Source organism: Nicotiana attenuata, chromosome 3, assembly GCF_001879085.1.
Source record: "Nicotiana attenuata strain UT chromosome 3, NIATTr2, whole genome shotgun sequence".
In the NCBI taxonomy this organism is placed as follows: Eukaryota; Viridiplantae; Streptophyta; class Magnoliopsida; order Solanales; family Solanaceae; genus Nicotiana; species Nicotiana attenuata.
The window spans coordinates 14925581-14949687 of record NC_031991.1 but is presented as its reverse complement, the minus strand read 5'-3'; the positions used below and the strand labels follow the sequence as shown (position 1 = coordinate 14949687).

General features: G+C 38.2%; 1 protein-coding gene across 3 annotated transcripts in view; it reads right to left on the bottom strand.

Moving 5' to 3' along the window:
* LOC109223334 (general negative regulator of transcription subunit 3) overlaps nt 1327-24107 on the bottom strand; it is a 45277-nt gene continuing 22496 nt past the window's right edge. Inside the window, exons 8-17 of one of the 3 annotated variants that reach the window (XM_019387593.1) lie at nt 22050-22118; nt 19472-19640; nt 18907-19376; nt 18214-18384; nt 17447-17555; nt 13563-13708; nt 4450-4734; nt 4240-4374; nt 3973-4151; nt 1327-1589 (exon numbers count right to left, since the gene is read on the bottom strand). In XM_019387593.1, coding sequence (XP_019243138.1) covers nt 1523-1589; nt 3973-4151; nt 4240-4374; nt 4450-4734; nt 13563-13708; nt 17447-17555; nt 18214-18384; nt 18907-19376; nt 19472-19640; nt 22050-22118 — 1800 coding nt within the window. In that variant the 3' untranslated portion in view covers nt 1327-1522. The remainder of the gene's footprint in view (nt 1590-3972; nt 4152-4239; nt 4375-4449; nt 4735-13562; nt 13709-17446; nt 17556-18213; nt 18385-18906; nt 19377-19471; nt 19641-22049; nt 22119-24107) is intronic. The other 2 variants (XM_019387594.1, XM_019387595.1) reach the window with 2 other exon arrangements.

Below are 24107 nucleotides of genomic sequence, written 5' to 3'. Positions count from 1 at the left end.
ACTCTACAGTTCTACTTGCTCTGGTAAAAAAGTCTAAATAAATATAAGGGAAATTACCAGCTATGTCCATTTATAGGTAGCTCATTACAAAAATTGGCTAATTGATAAAATATTACTAATATTAGCCAATTAGCTATTTGTAGCAAAAAAATATCAAATTTTTGCTTTATTTTGAGTGGGTGTTATTAGAATAAATTGGGCACAACTTAAGGGGCTTGAATCTCAGTTTTTGGATGATTTGGTGAAGTTTTGAGGTGGTTTGAATTGAAAATTCGGTAAAAAAATATGAAAAAAATGATGTGTATCACACTATGTATCATCTGTGTATCACATATGTATCATATTTGTATCTATTGTGTATCACATGTATATCCATGTATACATGTGTGTGAGATACATGCGTGATACATGTTTGATACATGTGTCGCAGAAGACTTTTTTGAACTCGATTTGATTACGAATTTTGATACAAAACCAGTCCAAATCACCTCCAATATTGCTCAAATTTTGTATATTGACTTATTTATATATTTTCAATGAATTCCAACTATAGCCATTGAAAAAGTTCCTTTTTTGTTTAGTTTTTAGAATATCATATATATTTTTTGTATTTCATCACCTTATTTGCTACCTCATCCATAAAATTTCCTTTTTGTCTTGTATCTAGTGTTGCTAATCACGCTTAAAAATATGGAAGGTGATTTTTGCATGTGATTCTTTGAGAGAAAAAACCCTATTATTTAGTTTTTCAATTTTTGTTGGCTAATTTTGGTAAGTATATGATTAATGGCTAGAGATTGGTAAGTTGAGATTTATTTGGGACATTTGTGTAAGTTTCCCATAAATATAATTTGAACAATCGTGTGGCAAATTCCTTAATCAAGAAAAAAAAAAGGAAAAAAAAACTTCGTGTACTCAATAAACAGCCAAAAATTAACGACACATTAAATTAGCTTCATAAATCGAGCTTACTCAGCACATCCATGACCATGAGCCTATCTTATTTGGTCCCTTTTAGACCATTGATGCAATCAGCTCTGCCACTAGAAAGCTATCGTTTGATTAATGTATGATGAAACTGTATGAAAACGAAGGATAAGTATACTTCCTCCGTCTCATTTTATATAATGATTTTTTTCCGGAGTTAAAAATATTAAATTTTGAAACATTTGATTTAAGAAAAAGCCATAACCTTTTTTGACAAAGGGGGAAAATGTCATGAAATGGAACAAAAGGAGCAGTAAATTTCTAAACCAGGATATGCTACCGAAGGTCAGCCTCTGTTGATGGAATATTGCCTCTAACGAATTATACCAGAGTGCGGCATGTGAACCGATACTAATTGAAATTTGGATCTCGACATATCTACTGGTTCTTTCGGGAAGGCGTCTAAAGCGTTAAACTAAAGATACCTTGAAAAGATATAAACTACAATATAAAGCCATGTAATTTAGACAGACTAAACAAGAAAGAAAGAAAATAGGGCACATATAGAATAAATGTCTTTGGTATAACCCGATTCTTATACAATGAGCTCATCTTCAAGATAATTGTACTCAAATGTGAACTCCTGCTTGATCCTCTGGCACCTGAGAAATAGCACAGAAATGATTTCAAAGTCATGAAAATCAGTAGCAAACATATTTGCTTATGCCAAATTTAATCAATGGAGGATTATCAAGTGACCATGGAATTCTGTTAATCTCTTTCATTCAATTTTTTCCCAGAGTGGAAACATGGAAGTAGGGTTGGGATGGGGGAGGGAATTGGTCTTCAAACCACAGCAACATTCGCAGATTACATATCTCAAAAAGGAAATGTGCAAATATCTCCATGAATATATGGACACTTTTTGGGATAAAAGATATTACCCTCCCCCCTTTCTCTCCTTATCCCTTCCTTTCACTCCTCAAAAACTTAATCCAAAAGCTAAATATTATATTCACTCCTCCATTTTCCTTCCCTTTCCTTCAATCCAAAAGATATTTAGAGTAGCTCGGCAACAGAAAACAGGAAAGATAACCACATGAAACACGATCACCAAGAGGAAACAGGAGATATATTTGAGAAAAAGGAAAGGAGAAAAGAAGCAAGCTTTTCTGGAAGAGTTAATGGATGCCAGTGACTAGGAGCAGAAAAGAATAATGGTTAACCACCAAAAAGGAGAAAAATTATAAGCCTCATGCAGCTCCATGAATCAGCAATGTCTTTACAATAGGAACAACAACAACACAACAACATACCCAGTAAAATCCCACTAGCGGGGTCTGGGGAGGGTAGAATGTACGCAGACCTTACCCCTATCCCGGAAGGGTAGAGAGGCTGTTTCCGGGAGACCCTCGGCTCAATAAAAGAGACAATAATATCATAAAAGAAACAAAAGAAAAGGCCTGTCACAGCAAAAGAAGACAGAAAGGTAATAACAGTATCGTAAGAGACAACAAATAAGTGAAAGGGTAATAACACAATACTATGCAAAACAACAAAATAATGTGGACAAAGCATAGACCGCTAACATACCTAGACAAAACTCTATCAGACTACCCGATACAAAGAGGGAAAAACTCTCGACTACCCCCTAGCCTATAACCCTAATGCTCGACCTCCACACGTTCCTATCAAGAGCCATCTCCTCGGAAATCTGAAGTCGCGCCATGTCCTGCCTGATCACCTCGCCCCAATACTTCTTAGGCCGCCCTCTACCTCTTCCCGTACCTGCCAAAGTCAACCGCTCGCACCTCCTAACCGGGGCATCTATGGTTCTCCTCCACACTTGCCTGAACAAGCTAAGCCTCGCTTCCCGCATCTTGTCGTCCACGCGAGCAACGTCCGCCCTCTCCCGAATATCTTCATTCCTTATCTTATCCAGTTTAGTATGCCCGCACATCCATCTCAACATCCTCATTTCAGCTACTTTCATCTTCTGAATATGTGCATTCTTTACTGGCCAACACTCAACCCCATACAACATAGTCGCAGTCTAACCACCGCTCTGTAAAACTTACCTTTGAGTATCGGTAGCACCTTCTTGTCACACAAGACTCCAGACGTTAATCGCCATTTCATCCACCCCACCCCAATATGATGCGTTGCATCCTCGTCGATTTCCCCATCTGGATAATAGACCCTAGGTACTTGAAACTTTCTTTCTTGGGTATGACTTGTGAGTCGAGCCTCACTACCATGTCCGCTTCCCCCGTCACGCTGCTGAACTTACACTCCAGATATTCCGTCTTAGTCCTACTCAACTTAAAACCTTTGGACTCCAGGGCCTACCTCCAAACCTCTAGTCTCTCATTAAAGCCGCCTCGTGTCTCATCAATCAGAACTATATCATCAGCGAAGCTCCAAAAAATGATCTTATTATACAGAGCAATATAGCCTTGCTTTGGAATGGCTTCCCCAAGGTAAAAGAAAAGAATACATCAAGGGTATAAAAAACCAGACAGAGAAATTAATAAAAATTTCCTGGTTAAAAATTCATCTGGAGTGTTTGCTGCCATTAAGAAGATGGAGGAGGACCGAATATATGGAAAGAAACATGAAGAAAAAGAAAATGAAGATCAGCTATAGGCAGGGAACTAAGTATCAGGTTTGGGGAAGGGGTGGAATACAAGAACACATTATTAAGTCTAAGACTGCACATCGCATCCATGCTTGAAAGGCTCCTAGGTTCCATCTATTCCCTTTCAAGTATCAAGGGAGCAAAAGATGGTATGTTCTTTATATTAGAGCTTCCTTCCCTCTATTTCATTCCTTAAATATACCAAAACGAATAATTTAACATCTTACATTCGTCCAAACTACCAAACCAAATGAAGACGGTAGAATGGGCTTGTTATTTACAATTCCCATGAAAGTCTGTCACCAAATATCTTTCTGGATTTGGGTGGAGTCAGCCACTCAAATATTAAAAGAAAACATTTTGAAATGCAGTATGCAAATTGAAGAAAGTATAATCTGGTAGCATACCATCCATGTTGCTCATCATTGGCAATGTGGAAATCAAAGTACACATATGTCCCCTGTTCGAAGTCATCAGTCGCAACAGTAGGCTCCTCATGCCGCTGAAACCATGTGTTATATTTTCTGTGATACCTCCAAGACTGTTTCTTCAACTCCTTAGCAGCCAGATACTGCTGATAAGTATTCTGCAAAGAGGGTTAATAAAAGAACAAGGATAAATATAGTCTCTAAGATTGACCAAGGGCATTAGATCCAACAGAAATTGCAGTGCACCTGTTGGTAGTAAAATGCAAAGAACAGAGTGTCAGTGCCATAGTTATCAGCTCCAAGTCTTTCCCAGAAGGCAGGATTGTTGACAATGGGAGCCTGTACTTGGGGATAGCTTGGAGGGGTAACTGCAGGGTGCCTCTGTAGCAACAGCAAAAGATAAGTTCATATTAGTTTCTTTTCCAAGTATCACAGGGGATGAAGTATTAAGCTTACCGGTGTATAGCTCTTTGCACGTTCAGAATCTTTGGGTTGAGGAAGTTTGTAAAAGGCAGATTCAAGCATCTGCAAGTTGTATAATTGGTCATGCATTCCTCCAGAATTTGCAGTGGATGCACTCAGGTTATCACCAATTGCTCCAAGGTCAGCAACACTCCTTCGACCAATAACCCCAAGACTTCCAGATGGCTGACTGGATTGCAAAGGTTGCCCAGGAGATAAATCTATATCCCTTGGTCTTGGGGATGGTTCAGCAATAGAGCCATTGACTCCTCCCTGCATCTAAGAATTTGTTATAAGTGACTAACAGACTACTAATTTGACCTTTAGAAAGATGAAAAAAAAGTATAAATTGTATAAATAAACAAGAAGAAATTATGAAAATGGGTACATCGTATTGACATTATTCAGATTAAAGAGTAATTAAGGTCTTAGCATGTAACGTGAAAAAAGAATTAAAAGGAAAAGGAGAAATAACGAACTACTTTGGACAAGAACTCCAACAAACTTCATCAGTAATCCTAGTACCAACTTAGAAATCTAAACATTCCAGAAATGTTGTTTGCAGGAACGAATAATAGACAAACAATTTTGAGGACAAGTCACCAAAAGCCTGATAGCGCTCATCTATGCTAAGTTGCTCGTACACGGTTGCAGGTGTCCGACACGGGTGAGGATCTAGAGGTTGGATCCTTCAATATAAATTCTAAGATTCCAACTTAGAAATCTAAACATTCCAGAAATGCTGTTTGCAGGTACTAATAATAGACAACAATTTTGAGGACAAGTCACCAAAAGCCTGATAGCGCTCATCTATGCTAAGTTGCTCGTACACGGTTGCAGGTGTCCGACACGGGTGAGGATCTAGAGGTTGGATCCTTCAAGATATAAATTCTAAGATTCGGGAATACGGATCCTAACACAGATACGAGTGTGGGGATCCGGCTAAAAATAATGCAAAAAATAAAAATATAAAAGTATCTCTGAATTATGAGAAATTTTGTGAAATACTTACGTATAGCTTGTAAAGTGTGAATTTCTTTTTTATTCTCAAGTTGTAGATAAGTAAAGGATTGATTTCCTAGACTATGTAGCTCCGACATAGCAGTTTAGGTGTTGCAACCGTGTCGACACAATACTAGTATGGGTGTGGGTATGGGATCCGTACCGGATTTGGTCAAACATTTTTGAGTACTTTAAGCACGACGGACAAAAAAATTCGAGACGATATACAATTTGATTCCCGAAATCAGAACCAAACTAGGGTAAATTTGAAGAAAATAGCATACCTTATCTAGGAAATTAATCATTTACTTATGTACGACTTGAGAATAAAAAAGAAATCCACACTTTACAAGCTATTCGTAGGTATTCCACAAAATTTCTCATAGTTTAGAGATATTTTTATATTTTTGAATTATTTTTAGCAGGATCCCCATACCTTCATCTGTACTAGAATCTGTATCCCTGTATCTTCGAATTTACATCTCGAAGGATTTGACCTCTAGATTCGTACTGTCGGACGCCCGCACCCGTGTCCGAGCAACATAGTTCCTAGATAATGTCATGCTACTATCTTCAAATTTACCCTATTTTTGATTCTGATTTCGGTAATCAAATTGTATCACGTCCAAATTTTTCTTTCCGTCGTGGTCAAAGTACCCAAAATTGTTGACCAGATCCGGTACGGATCCCATACCCACACCCATACTAGTTTCATGTCGTCACGGGTGCGGTACCTAAACTACCATATCGGAGCAACTGAGCATCTATGGGCCCAATCAGAAGTTCCCACTAGACAATGGTCTTGCAAACCTCACCACCCCCTGTTCAATAAGTAACTCAAAAATAGTTCAAACTTACAATAGCCATAGCAGTAGGAATTTAAACGAAGTCATATTTAGGAAGGCAAATTTCACACTAAGATTTTTAAGGCTTGCAAAAACACTTCAACCAAAATACGGCAATTCTTAAAAAATGCTTTCGGGCACTTTCCCCGAGTTTTCTCTCTTTCCGACTTCCTAGGAATGTAGAGCAACCACTTCCGATGTCCTTCCATCGGAATTCTTTTAGTGTTTTGGAGCTCAGTTTTCACCCACTGTGATTACTGTTTAAAGTATTATTATTATTATTATTATTATTATTATTATTATTATTATTATTATTATTATTATTATTATTATTATTATTATTATTATTATTATTGTTGTTGTTGTTGTTGTTGTTGTTGTTGTTGTTGTTGTTGTTGTTATTTTTCTTTTGTAAGATCTCCTATGCAGTCTCATTCTCATGGAGGAAGACAATTTATTTGAACGCAGGATTCAAATCGTTTGACATTACAGGATGCACTTCCAGAATATATATGTGGTATGATTGGGTGGAAAGAAGTCATCACATGATGAGAATGACAACAATGAGCAAAAAGATTATGGAATGGATTTGCAGTATTCTCAAAGAGGCCCCGAAAGATGAACGAAATTTGGTTAGGAGAGGGAAAACCAAGGAGTAGCGAACAGAATACATCTGCACCAGAAAGTTCAATAATTATGGAAGATATATGAGTATTCTCTCACTGTTGGGCAATGATAGATCAATTATTATAATTCCTGAGCTAGCATTGAATGCGGGGTGGAAAGATATAGCTTTAAAGATAGAAAGGTTCATTAAATGCTCCCCTCAACTGAGCAATGCAGAACCTTTAAAGAGGACTAGTTGTTTGCTAAAGCAGTACGAGAAAGTAAGTGGCAATCTAATACTCTTCGAGAAGCTGCCATCACTGCTAACAAAGGAGATATCATTATCATGGAGCCATCTGGAATGAAGGATACTGGTTTACTCAAAAAATGCATAACAGGGTATTTCGTGGAAGAGGTAACAGAGATACCATCCTTACCCTTATCAGACATCATGAGATGGACCTCTGCTACCGGGAAAGCTGCTTTTGGGGTGAACATGTACCAAATGGCCGGAAACATGTTTCTACTTGAATTTCCAAATAGGAGTATGACGGAACAGATTCTTCAAAAAGAATGGAGATGGAAGAACTTTAAGATGCATCTCGATTGGTGGAACCCTATTGCAGGCTGTATCTCTAATTCTCATTCTGATTAAACCACTTGGATTAGAGCTTTGGGATCCCACTACATCTATGGTCGCGTAAGATATTCAGTAAAGTCGGAAACTTGTGCGGCGGATGGATTTCTGCAGAGGAAGAGACAAACCTAAAGAACCACCTCAAGTGGGATAAGATCCAGATATCAGTAGATGGTCGGTGATCAACTAGCGAGGTCGATATTGAGAGAGATGGTATCAAGTTCTTTATTCCAATTTGGGTGGAGAGGAAGACTCGATTTGAACTGGGATCGTCGGAGCTGAAGGAGATTGCCGAAGAATTCGGAGGTCCGAAGCTGTCAAAGGATCGATGGTCTAAAACAACCTATGTGAAAGAGATGGGTCAATTCAGCCCTGCAGTTTCACGTGATATAGGCAAGGATCACGTGAGATACTCAAGTGAAGAGCCCGCTGTCATAATTTTACAAAAAACGGGTAAGGCACGTGCAAAGGAGAAGAGGGTTTCAGAAGATTTAAGCACAAGTTTGGGCCACTCTATTGGGCCCAATGCTTAAGATTCTGTGAATACCACTTATGGGCCAGATTTTGCAGCCCGGGTCATTTTTAATGACTTATAAAAGGAGCCCAATGAAGAAGAAAGACTTGATCCTTCCTTTGAAGACTTAAAGCAGCATCTGAAGTGGAACAACAGAGATGCACAAGAAATCATTCCGATTCATTAACATTAGAGGCAGAAAAGGAAGAAATGAAGAATACTACAACTTCAGAACCTGGGAAACTGCCAGCTGAAACTGATGGTGAAGAGGAAGACATGCAAGCAGAGAAAAACATAAACTCCATGGCAATAATCAAGATAGGGGAATATTCTAGTGGCGATAACAGTGCAATTGAGAAGAATCGGGCCATAACCAGTCACCAAGAAGGTTCAAATATTGACGAATGGGTAGTGGAGGATGTTGAACCCTTACAATAACAGAATCTTCTACTTGAAATGACACTTTGTGTTCATCAAAATTTGATAAAATTGGGAAAAATGTTTGGGGTTGATTTCCAGGGTCATGAAGAAGAAGCTCTTGAACTATTAATGCAAATCGACAGCTGTAGAAAGGCTAGAGGAATGGAGGCAGAAGGTGACTATTAAGAGGTGTAGATACAATGGTATTCAAGAATTGAAGGGGCTAACTTCTTTTGATGTTAAATTCAAGAGTGATAGCACAAGGAAGGTAAAAAGTGGTGTATTGATTGAATTATAAAGTTGACGTTAATCTCATAGGAATAAGGGGTTTAAATGATCGGGAAAAAAAATAAAATTAGTGAAGAGTCTACTGTCAAAATGGAATGCTGATATTCTATGTTTTCAGGAGACAAAACTGAAAGGGAAAGTAAGAGATCTAGTTAATCAGATATATGGAGGGAGATGGATAAGATTTGCATGTTTGAGAGCTAGTGGTACTAGGGGGTATCTTAATGCTATGGGATAGTAGAATATGGCAAGGGGAGGTGTTACAGGTTGGAGCATACACCTTAACTTGCAAATTTGTGGCTATTTTGCAAAATTTTGAATGTCACGTAACAGGGGTATATGCTCCAAATTGTAATTATGAAAGGAGGCGTGTTTGGAGGGAAATAGGCGCAGTTAGAGGTTTGATGGATGGTCTTTGGGCTGTTTGTGGTGATTTCAATGTCTTTGGGTTTCCTTCCGAGAAAAGGAATTGTACAAGGAGATCCAAAGCAATGGTGGAGTTCTCAGATTTTATAGAGGATATGAATTTGATTGACTTACAATTGGAAAGGGGTACCTTACATGGTTCAAAGGGGATAACCATGCCGATGCTTCTAGAATTGATAGAATACTAATTTCTAAAGAGTGAGAGGATAGCTTCTGAAACATCAAGCAAGCTCTTCTTCAAAGGATAGTATCAGACCATGCTCCTCCTCCTGTATCACAACATTGTGGCTCCTGGGAACAAGACAAATCATATTTTAAGTTTGATAACTGGTGGCCAGAGAGTGAAGGCTTTGTAGACAGAGTTAGAGAATAGTGGACCTCTTTTGAGTTTTCTGGGAAACCAGATTACATCCTAGCTTGTAAACTCAAGGCACTCAAGGGTAAACTTGAGGAACGGAGCAGAAGCAGTCGAAGAAATTAGGGTCTACAAAAGACCAACCTACTAAGCCAATTGGCAGCCATGGACTCTCGACAACACACTAGAGTCTTGACAGAGGATGAATCAGTAAAGAAGGCCGCTCTTCTTATGGAATATGAAGAACACATTAAAAATGAAGAAACAGCATGGAGACACAGTTCCAGCACTCTTTGGCTTAAGGAAGGTGACAGGAATACTAGCTTCTTTCACAAAGTAGCTAATGCACATAAAAAAGAAGCAACAACATTGACCAGATTTTATACACAAAGAACGGAGAATGGAGGCCTGCTAGTAATTTTGTCCAGCTATAACTGAAGAAGAAAAGGAGTCGTGGCAAAGAAATTTTGATGAATCGGAGGTACTTGGCTGACCTACTAAGCCAATTGGCAGCCATGGACTCTCGACAACACACTAGAGTCTTGACAGAGGATGAATCAGTAAAGAAGGCCGCTCTTCTTATGGAATATGAAGAACACATTAAAAATGAAGAAACAGCATGGAGACACAGTTCCAGCACTCTTTGGCTTAAGGAAGGTGACAGGAATACTAGCTTCTTTCACAAAGTAGCTAATGCACATAAAAAAGAAGCAACAACATTGACCAGATTTTATACACAAAGAACGGAGAATGGAGGCCTGCTAGTAATTTTGTCCAGCTATAACTGAAGAAGAAAAGGAGTCGTAGCAAAGAAATTTTGATGAATTGGAGGTACTTGGCTGCCTGAAGATGTGTGCCATCGACAAAGCCCCTGGTCCTGATGGTTATACAATGGGATTCTTTATCAAATGTTGGGTTGTGCCGCTATGGTGAAGCATGACACTATGGAAGCTTTCTATAATTTTCCGTCACATGGAATTTTTGAGAAAAGTTCCAATGCAACTTATATAGCCTTGATCCCTAAGAAAGCAGGAGCGGAGGAGCTGAGAGACTGTAGGCCTATAAGCTTAATAAGTGTATACAAACTATTCTCAAAAGTTCAAACAAAGCGACTCAAAAGGGTGATAGATAAGTCGGTGGATTCTCAACAGATGGCTTTTATCAAAGGAAGACAGATAATGGATGCTGCTTTAATTGCTAATGAAGCTGTGGACACTAGAATTAAACAAAAGTTTCCAGGAATTCTTTGTAAATTGGATACTGAAAAGGCGTACGACCATGTCAACGGGAAGTTCTTGCTGAGGATTTTAGCAAGAATGGGCTTTGGGGAAAATGGATCAAATGGATAGAACATTGCATTTCTGCTGTCAAATTTTCCATTCATAAATGGATCACCTGAAGGTTTTTTTCCTGCTTACAGAGGTTTAAGACAGGGAGATCCCTTGTCTCCTTTTCTTTTCATCTTAGCTATGGAAAGTCTGAATAACATGGCCAAGTCAGCAATAGTCCATGGGTTGATTAAGGGGTTTGAGGTTGCCAGAAATGAAAACATCAACTTGGAAGTAACACATCTGCAGTATGTTGATGATACCTTAATTTTTTGCGATGCTGCAGAAACACAGTTGAGGTCTCTGAGAGTCATTCTGGTTCTATTGAAGGCATGTATGGACTGCATATCAACGGGAGAAAGAGCTTTCTATATCCTACCAATGAAGTACCTGACATGGAGTAATTGTCATTGATCTTGGGAGGAGAAGTGGGGTCCCTGCCTACTATCTATTTGGGAATGCCTTTGGGTGCAAAATCCAGACCCAAGGAGATATGGAACAATGTGATCGAAAAATGTAAAAAGAAACTGTCCAGGTAAATATCCCAATATTTGTCCCTTGGGGGTAGACTTACCCTTATAAATTCAGTCTTAGATGCACTCCGAACCTTGATGATATCTCTCTTTCCCATTCCTGTTGCGGTTATTCAGACTTTGACAAACTCAGAAGGAATTTCTTGTGGCAGGGAGATAAAGAAAAAAGGGTCATACATTTGGTCAAATGGAAATCTCTTATTGTTGGTAAAAATCATGGTGGCTTAGGCATTAGGAATCTAAAGATACAAAACAAGGCTCTCAAGATGAAATGGCTATGGAGGTACTTCCAAGAGCCTCCAACATATTGGGGAAGTGTGATCAAAGCTAAATATGACGAGGAAGGAAAGTGGATGTCGAAGGAAGTGAACACTACATATAGAGTCAGCCTTTGGAGATCCATAAGGAACCTTTGGCCAGTATTGAAGAGTAATTCATCTATTAAGTTGCAGAATGGGGAAAAAACTTCCTTTTGGAAAGATAACTGGCTGGGAGATGGTTGTTTAATGGAACTCTTCCTGGATATACATGACTTGGCTCTTAATCATCAGAAGACAGTAGCTGAAACATAGTCACCTCAAGGTTGGGATCTAATATTCAGAAGAGGCTTGAATGACTGGGAGATGACCAGGTTGACTGAATTCTATAAGAAGCTAGAAGAGTTCAAAGGCATACAGAATGGAATAGACCGTTTATGTTGGCAGGGACACAATAGGGGCATCTACAAGGTGAACGCAGCATATAAGATCTTGAACTAACCCAATCAGCAGATAGCCAATTGGCCATGGAAGCATATTTGGAAAGTGAAGATCCCATACAAGATAGCCTATTTCACTTGGCTACTAGCAAAAGAGGTGGTTTTGATCCATGACAATCTCATTAAGAGAGGGAAAGGAATAGGAGAGCTTTTGAAAGGACCAAGAGTGATTTTATACATGTGAGGACTGAGGAGTAATCTGTGTCCAGCTACTTTTTGATTTACCAGTTCTTATTTGTACAAATAAGTAGGCGACTTTTGTAGAGAACCATCTTTTTGATGTAGGTTTCTCTATTTTTTGGTGTACAACTTGTATACGGGAATTCCCCCAACATTAATAAAATTATTTATGTTATCAAAAAAAGAAAGAGGGATGACATTCTCATGTAGTAATATCGACCATTCAGAAATGTGTCTTTATCTGAGTAAAGGATTTCATTGAGCAGATAGAAAAACCTTTACTCCTGCAAAAAACAATTCGCGCTTTACAACTGTATTGAAGATTAGCTAACCATTGGGAAGAACGGCTTCCTTGTAGTTCCAAGTGCCTTGAATACTACATGGGTTATTCTCCTTTTCTCAAGCAATGTAATTTTTAATATGGTCAATTGAGTCAGTGCTCTTTAAATAACCTCCTTAGCATCAAATCCCTGACATACTTCATCTTAGCAATCCTAATTGCTTATCTAATCTCAAGTCATTAACCATACCCTTTAGCAATACCCAAATTGCTTGTCTAGTCTCAAACCAAAGATTTCGAGTAAAGGAAGGAGAGAGAGAGGGAGGGAGGGGGAGAGAGAGAGGGAGGGAGGGAGGGAGGGAGAGATTCGAATTAGATAGTAAAAGAGACCAGAATCCTCAACTTTCTATCAATCACTTGAAGTCCCTACTCTAAATCCACAATCATATTCCTCCTTTTATTCTCTAATCCACCCCGCGGAAGAAGCTTAATTTTAAGAGAATACTCAGCCTCCTGAATCTACCTTTCTGCCTCCAACGATGACCTTAACACCTTGAAGCATCCCTTCAAAGCCATCCAATAGAAAGATGGATCCATGGAGCCAAACCAGTTCTTCTGATTCATTCAGCACTAAACTATTTTTGCCTAGTGATTCCAAAAATACCTCCTCCAGAACTCCACATTTTACTCAGGCTCTTGTATCAAACTTGAGTAGTATCCAGTTAATATATCACACAACCACATGCTCTCATGTAAAGTGAGTAATAGGCTTCTAAGATATGTTACTGTAAATCACTAATAAAAAATAATTTGGCGCAACATTAAAAATACAGTAAGTTAAGAATCAACATGCCATAAACTAAAACTAACGATTAATGAGATAAAGTAAATGAACTTAATATTGGAAGTCAGATCAGTTAATGGCATTCAACTCACTGGGTTATCTAGTCCATATGAAGCCTTCATATCATCCTCATTCAAAAGATTTTTCCCGGGCCCAGGATTTGCAGCAGAATCTGCAGAAGAATCTTCAGGCAAAGTCTGTTGTTGCTGCAAGTCTTCAACTTTTGAGTGGCCTGCATCTGCAACCATTGTATTTATAAAAGCATAAGCATCCATGTAATCAAAGAATATTGTAGGACAATCTTTTGCTTCAATATGCTACAGAAAATACCACTATAATTTCTTTTTTAATTTTTTTTTTCTTTCAGCTGTCCATTAGGTACACAAGACCATTATCACAAGTGGAGCTATCTCCTCTTATACATAATCTAACTCTAACGATAATTTTCTGGACAATAAGACCATTACGATAGGTCCTCCCTCCTCGCAGTCCCATTCGTACCTCATCTGAAAGACTGAAACTAACAATAATTCTATTCTCCTAATAGGCAAGGCCAAATAAATTGGAAAAAGGGTGACAAGTCCAAAAATTAAAGACAACAGCAGCAAAAAATTGGGACTGGGATTTAAGATCCACGAGAAAAAAGAAAACGGAGATAAGCAAATCAATAATCTCAATGCAAGTGTTGGTGGCATTGTCACCCAATAGGTGATGACGGAGATAACAACAATGTCTAATCCATAGTAAAAGAGCACCTTGTGTTTATCTTATGAATTTTAAGACTTGATCTGAATGGCGTGGTGGGAAGCGAGGCTTAGCTGGTTCGGGCATGTGCAGAGGAGAACCATAGATGCCCAGTTAGGAGGTGCGAGCGGTTGGCTTTGGCAAGTACAAGAAGAGGTAGAGGGCTGCCTAAGAAGTATTAGGGCGAGGTGATCGGGCAGGACATGGCGTGACTTCAGATTTCCGAGGACATGGCTCTTGATAGGAACATGTGGAGGTCGAGCATTAGGATTGTAGGCTAGCGGGTAGTGGAGAGTTTTTCCCTCTTTGTACCGGGTAGTCTGATAGAGTTTTGTCTAGGTCTGTTAGCGGTCTATGCTTTGTCCACATTATTTTGTTGTTTTGCATATTATTGTGTTATTTCCCTTTCACTTATTTGTTGTCTCTTACGATACTGTTATTACCTTTTTGTCTTCTTTTGTGTGACGGACCTTTTCTTTTGTTTCTTTTCTGATATTATTGTCTCTTTTATTGAGCCGCGGGTCTCCCGGAAACAGCCTCTCTACCTTCCGGGGTAGGGGAAAGGTCAGCGTACATTCTACCCTCCCCAGACCCCACTAGTGGAATTTTACTGGGTATGTTGTTGTTGATCTAAATGGCGTGGTGAAATAACTAGCGTTTATCTAATGAATTCTGGAACTTGATCTATACTGGAAGGTGAGGTATGTCTACATACTGCTATGACGCAATTTGCTCAAAAGAAAGTGAGCTCAAAGCATCTTGAATCCTATTACTAGTTCCAAACAACAACAACAAAAAACCCAGTATAATCCCACATGTGAGGTGTCGGGAGCGTAGTGTGTACGCACCTTCCCCCTACTTTGAGAAGGTAGGGAGATGGATTCCAATAGACCTCGACTCAAGTAAAGATACAAAAAAAAAAGCATTAACAACAAGCAGTAACAAAAGCAAGATAATAAGAAAACCGAAGCGAAAGAAATGATAGGTAGAAACCTAACAATAAGAAAATACAAGACTAATACTAATACTACTGGTACGGAGAAAAAATATTCTCGACTACCTACTAACCTTCTAGCCTAATTCTTGACCTCCACACCCTCCTATCAAGGGTCATATCCTTGATAAGCTGGAGCAGTGCCATGTCCTGCCTAATCACTTATCCCCGATATTTATTTGGCCTACTTCTACCTCTCCTCAGACCTACCAGATCTATAATTTGTCAACAAAATTACCAGTTCTTGAATTTATATAGCAAATCAGATGAATGGATGATGAGAAAGGCAATTTTGTCCATGTGGTTAACAAGACCAAGTGGCGATAGCTCCACAAAAATGGAGATGTATCAGGATTAACCTTATAAGGGTAAATTTAGCTAGAGCATTAACTATTTCTCTACCTATCTCCCCATGGAATTTTACAGAATTCTCATAAATCCAATCACAGTTAAAAGTCACAGGTGGCTCCACGTACTTAAATCCATAAAAGAAACTAAAAGAGGAAGAAAAAGACTTGTGAGTTCCGGAAATCAAAGGCTCACAGAAATTTTATTGTTAAGACCAACATATATTGGAGATTGGGGAGGAAACTTTTGCTTCCAAGTACTGTTAATGTCTGCATGATTGTTGAAGTCAGCATCTCATGCAGGGATATTTCATTTCTGCCACCTCCATGTACTTCATGTACATATACTTGAGTTGAGGATACACTGATAAACCCAAAAACTAATAATTCATCCATACTACCAACAAAGTTGCAATACCCAAAATAAATTCTCATGACACTTGGCCATGCATTAAAGATTAAACCCAAAATTGTCTTACCAGCTGTCATTGGGCTAATTGTTTTTTTCACTACACTTCACATCCCAAAACTTTAAGTCATTATCACCTATGTTAAGAAAATTGACATTGGGCCTAACTCAACCCCAAATGCTAGTACCTGAAATGAAGATTGCACAAGACCATATTTTCCTCTGCCAATGTGGGTCACTTAATAGTTAACACCCTGCCGCATGCCCAGGACTGAATATTTGGATCGTGGACAGCATAAGATGGGTTACCATCATTGGTAAACCAAGAACTGAGATGGTCCGCATTGATTTTTGATAAGAAAAGGGGCCCTGGGCTACCTCAACCCAAATTGCTAGCTCAAGGGGGGGGAGGAATGCCCAAAACCATATGAGGAGACAACAACTCATACTCTCAAACAACAAGGGACACTTAATAACCTACTAATATTTTTAAGTTTTTTCCTCAGAATTTTCTAAAAGCCATTCTATTCACTTCAAATAAATTTTAGCAATTTATTCATTAGGAGTGATAGTCTTTAAACATAAACATATGCCAATGTATTGAGTTTGACAGTTTTTCTAGTTTTGAAAAGGCGTAATGACACCATTGACTAACATGAATATATCCACTCTTAGCAATTAGCAATGTAATGAGAATCCAAAAATAAATTGTCAGATTCCTAGACAGAAGTCCGACAGATTAGTTAATTTAAAAACCGTAAAAGAAGATCAAAGTAGATCTAGTCTTCACATGTGATCACTCTCATCGGCTTACTTCCCTTTTCAAGGAACACAATTAAAAGGTTTAAATAGAAAAAAAATGGTTACTCTTTTTCCTTTTTCTATTACATAGGAGGATTGGGGAAAGGAAAGGGGGCTAGTAGAACCGAACTCACACCTGTTGTGTGGAAGACACCATCAAATACCACTAGAATATTAGCCTTGGTTTCTTCATTAACTAATACTATGTGTTTCTTATTATCAAGAAGGCACGGAAAGATAACAACAAATATCAAATTGCAAGAATGAAAAAGCAAAACAAAGAACTTCAAAACGGAAGGCAGAGAAAAGGGACAGTAGGTACAAAAGATGGACTTTCCTCGTGATTTTCATATTCTATGAGACAAACCAAAAAATATATGACAGAAGATTTTTCTTTTTATCCAGAATAAAAATAAAAAGATTAATCTCAATTCATAAACAATAAACAAAAAGGGAAATCCACTTGTTTTTTTTTTTGAAGAAGCAGGAAAGGAGTGAACCAAATGAATCAAGCCTCACAAATTAAATTATGTTTCAACTCAGCCAAGCCCCAAATGGGCTCAATACAGAAGGCAATCATATGACAGAAATTGACGCCAAAAGATGTCCATTCACCATCACCGTCAAACCTAGATCCTACTGATATCAAAGGCTACTGATTAAATAAATAATGTGTCACACCTGGCTGTTGCTGCAAAGATGCAGACGAGGCAACACTGTTAATACTAGATGCTTGGACTCCAACTCCCAGTCCAAGTTGAGGAGAGACAGAGGAGCTTTGAGAATTGAACTGAAATTATGAAATAAGGTAAGAGCACATAATAAGACCAAGTAACCAGCATATGAGGATGGAAGAAACCAATGCAACAAGTAATAATGTGCAATAAGCCCAAAGACAGCAGCAGATTCTCAAGTTCTTCCCAACTCACTATATTTCCTCTCTTTTTACTTAATCGGATTATCTCCTCCTTTTAGGGTACCAAACTAGCAAATTCACATGGTGTTAAAACAATGCCATAGAGTTGATATTTTCAACTGATGTAGAATCTACAGAACGAAATCTAGATGATTCCTTGATGCTATATACTAGGGTTTGAAAGTAAGAGTGTTTTTTATTTTTATTTTTGAAATTTTTTTAGGGCTTTACCCAGAAGGAAAGCCCTTTCTAAAATTCTCAATGGCCAGGGCAGAACCCAGGCCAAAGAGTATTTTTGTTTTTAACTCCAAAGAATTTTGTCATATAATAACAAGTCCACTGGGTCTAAAAGCAATACTTCCCAAAGAAAATGTTAACAAGGAAGACAAGAGAATCGACAAAAAAGGAGGTGCATAGTGAAAAAAGGCAGAGTTAATTATGGTGCTAAAGTAACAAAATCATGCGATGAAGGGAAACAAGTAATGCAACCAACCATAAGAAACAAATGTCATGAACAAACATTAAACAGCACCTGTGGCAGAAGTGGATTCTGTTGTTGGGACGAGAACTGCTTAAGGTTTCCTCCACTAAGTGGAGGTATACCAAGAAGATTACTCTGACCCTGCTGTTGTACTTGCTGAAATCGTTGCAAGAACTTCTCCCTCTGGTCAGGTGCAATTTCTGTTCTTCCACGGAATTGGCCCTGAAAGCACAAGAAACATATTGAACTCGAATGATACCTGTTGAAGCAATTGAATATATAGTGGTCTTGGACAAAAAGTTAGAAACTTATAGATTAAATCACACCCCAAAGTATGTTATCAACATGAAAAAGAAACTAAACTTGAAACATACTTGGGATCATGCATGGGAAATCCGTCGTATCCTTACAGCAATCCATAACTATTGAGAAAGATTTTCTTAGTGACAGCACCCCCTATCAATTTTAGGTGACATATTCTCTTTCAACATGGATGAGGTGCTATAGTTTTCATATACTCTCTCCAGCTAGGAACGAAGATACATAGAATAAAAGCAATTTCCAACAAGCAAAGCAGATACCAAGGTCAGGAATAGTTTTTAAGGACTACGTCAGCATTTAATGACATATTTGAGGGGCTAATAACTTTGATTTTTAAACTTGTAGCATGCGATAAACGAACAAACAGGTAAAAATTTAAGTGGCAATTGAGAGCTCGCATAAATGATAAAAAGGAAAACATACCGCTTCATTTTGATTCTGAAAGGAACTGCCAGGCCTCCATTGCATACCAGGACCAACAGAAGGAGAGAAAACCCTACCAGTCATCGTAGCATCACCAGGATTTGCCCCATCAGCAACACCAATTCCATCTGTAGCCTTAGCTGCTTGTGACATCATCATTCTGTTAGCCAGAGGGGATACCAAAGCCTGACCCATGGCACTACTTCCAAGCCTATCCTCGGAACCTAAGGTATTTCTCTTCGTGACTTCAGAAGCTGAAGGAACAGCTCCTAGACCTCCATTCCCAGTAGCTGCACCACCAGAACCAAGTGTAATACTAGCCACGGGTTGGTTAGATAGCGAACCTCTATTGACACCCCTTAAAGCAGTTTCATTAAGAGCAGGGGAAGGCTTTCGACCAGGGAAGCTTGTCACATCATCTTCTTTTATCGCATTAGACATGCTAGTTGGAGATAAAGCAGCAACAGCACCTGCATGTTCCAAGAAACCACATCAGAGGTTCTGAAGAAAACAAAAAAATAAATTGATGTATCATAGAGCTTTCGAGTTGAAGCATGTTTAATACCCTGTGTTGCATGACTGCCAGCGGGTGTTGTGGGAGCAGAAGCAGCAACTGCACTACTTTTAGGAGGTGGGGTCCTTGCAACTGCTTCAGAGCTACTGTCCTGTGATGCTGTTTCATCAGCCTGATCCTGAACACAAGCAACTTGCTGTGCTGAAGATGTTACAGACACCTTGAAAGAAAACCATCAATTAGTTCTTTACATTGGCAATGCTAGGTAAGCTAATGAACCCTATAAATTTGGAAAGAATGGGTCTCAAACTTTACTTTAGCCAATGAAACAAGAAAATAAATATCATAGTATTAACATCAGAAATGTAGAAGAAAGGTGAATAAAGTGTCTTTAAAAACAATTCAACAGTTGCATCAAAGAGATATGGGGAGAAAGGAGAAAGGCGGTAGAGATTGAAATTATTTGTGTATTTTGGGGTTTTGGATGGTCAGTTTGAGGAAGTGGCATCATAAGAACCATACACATGCTACACCTCCTCAGAAACTTTGAGAAGTAGACGCTGCTCCTTCAATTCTGGCTGCTTCAGGGGAAATTTTGTATTTTAATATATTCACAAACTTAAAAACATATCAATTTTGAAAAAAGATGAACCTATAACTTTAGGCTTAAGTATCTTCAGCCAAGAACAGTAGGAAACATATATTCATAATATTAAACGATGACAAAGACATTGTATTTCAGTGAAATGTTTGTCTATACCCAATAGTACAAAAGGGAAAAATATTTTGTTGTTAGACTTGAGTGTGTCTTTGACCATGATTAGTAAGATGTAGGATATATATCGTTCTTTTTTATATAGTAGATATGCCTATAGCTAAAAACAATAGTATAAAATAATAAGGAAGCAGACATATTTCCATGAAATGTTTGTGTTGTTTCAGAGTACAAAAGGGATAATATTTGTTATGAGGCTTGAGATTGTTTTCAGCCACAAACAGTAAAACAGATATCTTCCAGTGAAATTGCCAAAGACATATTTCGTCGCAAATATTTGCATCGATTCTTGGAGTACCGACGTGATAGTATTTATCTTTAGGCCAAATTGTCTTGAACCATGAATAGCTGGAAGGAGATCAGCACAATACTAGAAAGACGACATAGGAGTCATTTCTTTGAAAGTGTTTGCAGCCCTTCATACTCCCTCCATTTCAAATTTATGAGTCTTACTTCCTTTTTATTCTGTTTCAAAGAAATATCTTGTCTTTCCATATTTAGTAAGTTTTTGGTTTCAACATTTCCATTTTACCCTTAATGACACTTCCTTGTAGGAAATACATGGCATATTTAAGACCAGAAAATTATTGCATTGGCAAATTGCTACTTAGTTGTGACATATAGTCTTGAGCTGATTCCGCATACAGTGTGGACTGCCAATGTCAAGAACATAGAAGAACATGCTACACGACTGGCCTTGCAGGAATGGAATCTATATACATTAGCTCACATATGGGTTCTTTGGAAGGAGAGGAACAGGATTTCTAAGTGGGAATAGGAAAGTTTTTCAAAGGGTGGAAAACTTTGTACATTTGAGAAATAGCTTTCTGTTTTAAGTTAATTTTGCTTCACCCACGAGATTCCTATTTGTATAGATGATTGTGTGTCTTTTGTAGAGAATTTTTGCTGCACCCACGAAATTCTAATCAATACAATTATTACTTTCTCAAAAACAAAAGCTCCTTTAGGTGAAAGAAAATCAAACTTTTAAAACTCAATATCACAATTGAAGAAGAAAAAATTACCCTACAAGAGAAGGTAGATCAATCGTTGAGCTTCTGAAAGTTCAATGCATTACCAAGACTTGTCCATCAGAAACTTTCTCCAAGTTGTAAGAATTAATAGACACATAATGTTTTATGATAACTAATTTTCCAGTAGTTACTCAGATAAAACCTGATGATGCCATAAATTTTCATCAAAAAAAAAAAAGACACCATATCTTTCAAGTTGCTTTTGTTTCATGTTGTTGTATTAGCCTGAAATAATTCTTTCACATGCATCATTTTCTTTCCAACCCATTCTCACGACAAATGATATTTTTTTTTTGAGAAAGTTCTCATGGCAAATGATATTATTCATCAGATTTCAATCAAATGGGCAAAAGAGAAAAGACATAATACGATTATTTCCACTTAGATTCAAAGATTAATAGAAGAATCGCTCATAATCCCCATTATATTGGGAAAAGTTCCAACGGACATCCATTGCCTTAAGCATCAAAACAGTAGAACTTCTAAGTAGTAAAATACAAATTGGAATAAATGCAGAAGATGAAAATCAATTCGATAAGGCATACAACAATCAAAACAAAGAGTACCAACTACCAAGTGAACTAATCTACATGACCACAATCACGGTATCTAGCTTAAAGGAAATAGTACAAGTCAGAACCATAGTGCCATACTACTAGCCTTCCAAGTAACCACTGCCTGCCTTACTAGCAACGGGAAAGAAAAATGTGTAACAAACTGCGCTCAAATCTTTTGGGTTACACTGTGCTCAAATGTTTCCATCCAAAAGCCCACGTAATGCCAAAAGAGGAAAGAGATAAGGAAAAAAAGCAAACCATACCGATGATTGAGCAGGGGAAGAGGCCAGAGAATTTTTCACACTCAAAACAGCACTGGCAACAGTGACACCCTGGAAAACCAAAACAATGTTACAGCTTCTGCAGAGGCTGTATGTCCCATCCCTACATAGATGGGCAAGGAATTTCTTTCCTCTACTTTTTTAATATATTTTTTGAATTAGTTAAGGCACACAGTATTGCACGTGAATACCAAAAGATACTAGAAAATGGAACTACTATTTACATAAACATCAATCACGTCCCAGATAAGTCGCAGCTGCCTAGGTGAATCATCTATATCTATTTCACTCTATTCGGGCTCAACTCATTCCAATACTGGTAAAATATGTCTTTTAAGGAACTTAAGGCTTCTCTAAAACTTAAGGTTATCTAAATCTCACACTTCTCCATATCCAGACCTAATAACAACAACTAAGCCTTCATTTAAAGTAGTTGGTATTGCTTGTATAGAATTTTTTCTTATATTGTGTTATGCTCTTAGTCAAGCGGAGTTAAGTTTATATTAATTTCAAGAACTTTTAGTTCTTCTGAGACAACTCCCATCCATGTAATTAAGATCTATCTCATCTCTTCCCTTTATAATAATAGATAAGTGTAAGATTTATAGCTCAAACCTAGTCAAAGATCTTTGATGCCCTTTATATTGATTAGATTGCTGAATGCAAGATCCTCGTAGTAAGCTGAACCAAGATCCAGATGGTCGGACTCACTATTTGGTAAAAACGATGATGGATGTGGCTGATTCTCGAAGCGATAGAGCCACTAGGCATTGTTATCAGATTATGAAAAGTATTGATTCAAGTAGGCGAACTAAAATATTTAATACCAGTACCCACCTGGGCTATGACCAGTACAAGATGTTGAAATTGGGATACTCATCGAAATCTTAATGTCATCGAGGGGATGGAGAAAGACGATGTTGAAGATCATAGAAGGGCAGCTCGTTCTTCTTCACTTCCCGAGCTGACTGACACGTGGCAGTTCAAATGGTCTTACTTCATAATTCAAATCTACTAAGAAATAATATGATAATAACAGCTCGTCCGCTGATGAGGCATTGGTAAAGTGGCCCATAATCCGAAACCCAAAGATAAGAGGTATATCAAAAAGTAAAAGATATGAATCTCTACGAAAAACATAAAAAGGCATTAAAACAAGAGGATATTCCTCAGAAGTACAAAGCCATGCCCTTTCCCGTCAAAAGATCTCATACTTCTTTTCCCTCCATACAATCCACATAAGTGCTAATGGAGCAACATCCTATGACAGGCGTCTTCGCTTTCCTCTTCTGAAGAACTACCATAATAAAGCATCTTTCATAGTACCCAACCATAGTTCATTGCATATGGAACCATATAAAAAGCTCCCACCACAGACGTGGCGCTACCTAATATGTCACAAGAGATAATCCACGCCCTCCCTCGAGTGTTTACACATGAAGCACCAACTAACATATGTAATCCTCCTTTTCTTCAAGTCTTCGGCCGTAAGAATTGCATCTCTAGCAGCCAACCAAGCAAGAAAATATACCTTTCTTCGCGCATTAGGTATCCAAAAGGATAGATGAGGGAAATCTAACTTCTCTCTAACTAGCAACCTGCAGTAGTAACTCTTCACCGAAAATCGCCCACTGCTTCCTAACTGCCATCCCAAGAATCCTGGCTCTCAACGAGTAAGGTTTGCTTGTAACATTTTAAGTAGACTTTGAAATACCACTATCTCTGAGTCCTGAAAGTTCCTAAAAAAATTGAGATCCCAAATAACACTCTCCTCATGTAACCTCCTAAACTGTTGGACCATCATCTACTTTTTGGCACGAAATAATATATATATTCAGGAATAATCTTCAACATGTCCCTGCTCCACCTGTCCAACAAAAGCTAAGCCTACACCCGCCCGCCACCTTGAATGAGATACACCCACGAAATCCTTTTTCTTTATGGATAAATACACCCACAAAACTCTTCCCATCCTTTCACAATATTCCTCCAAAAGCTGCACCTAGAGGAAGTAGTGATGTTCTTGGCTATTCTCCCCCA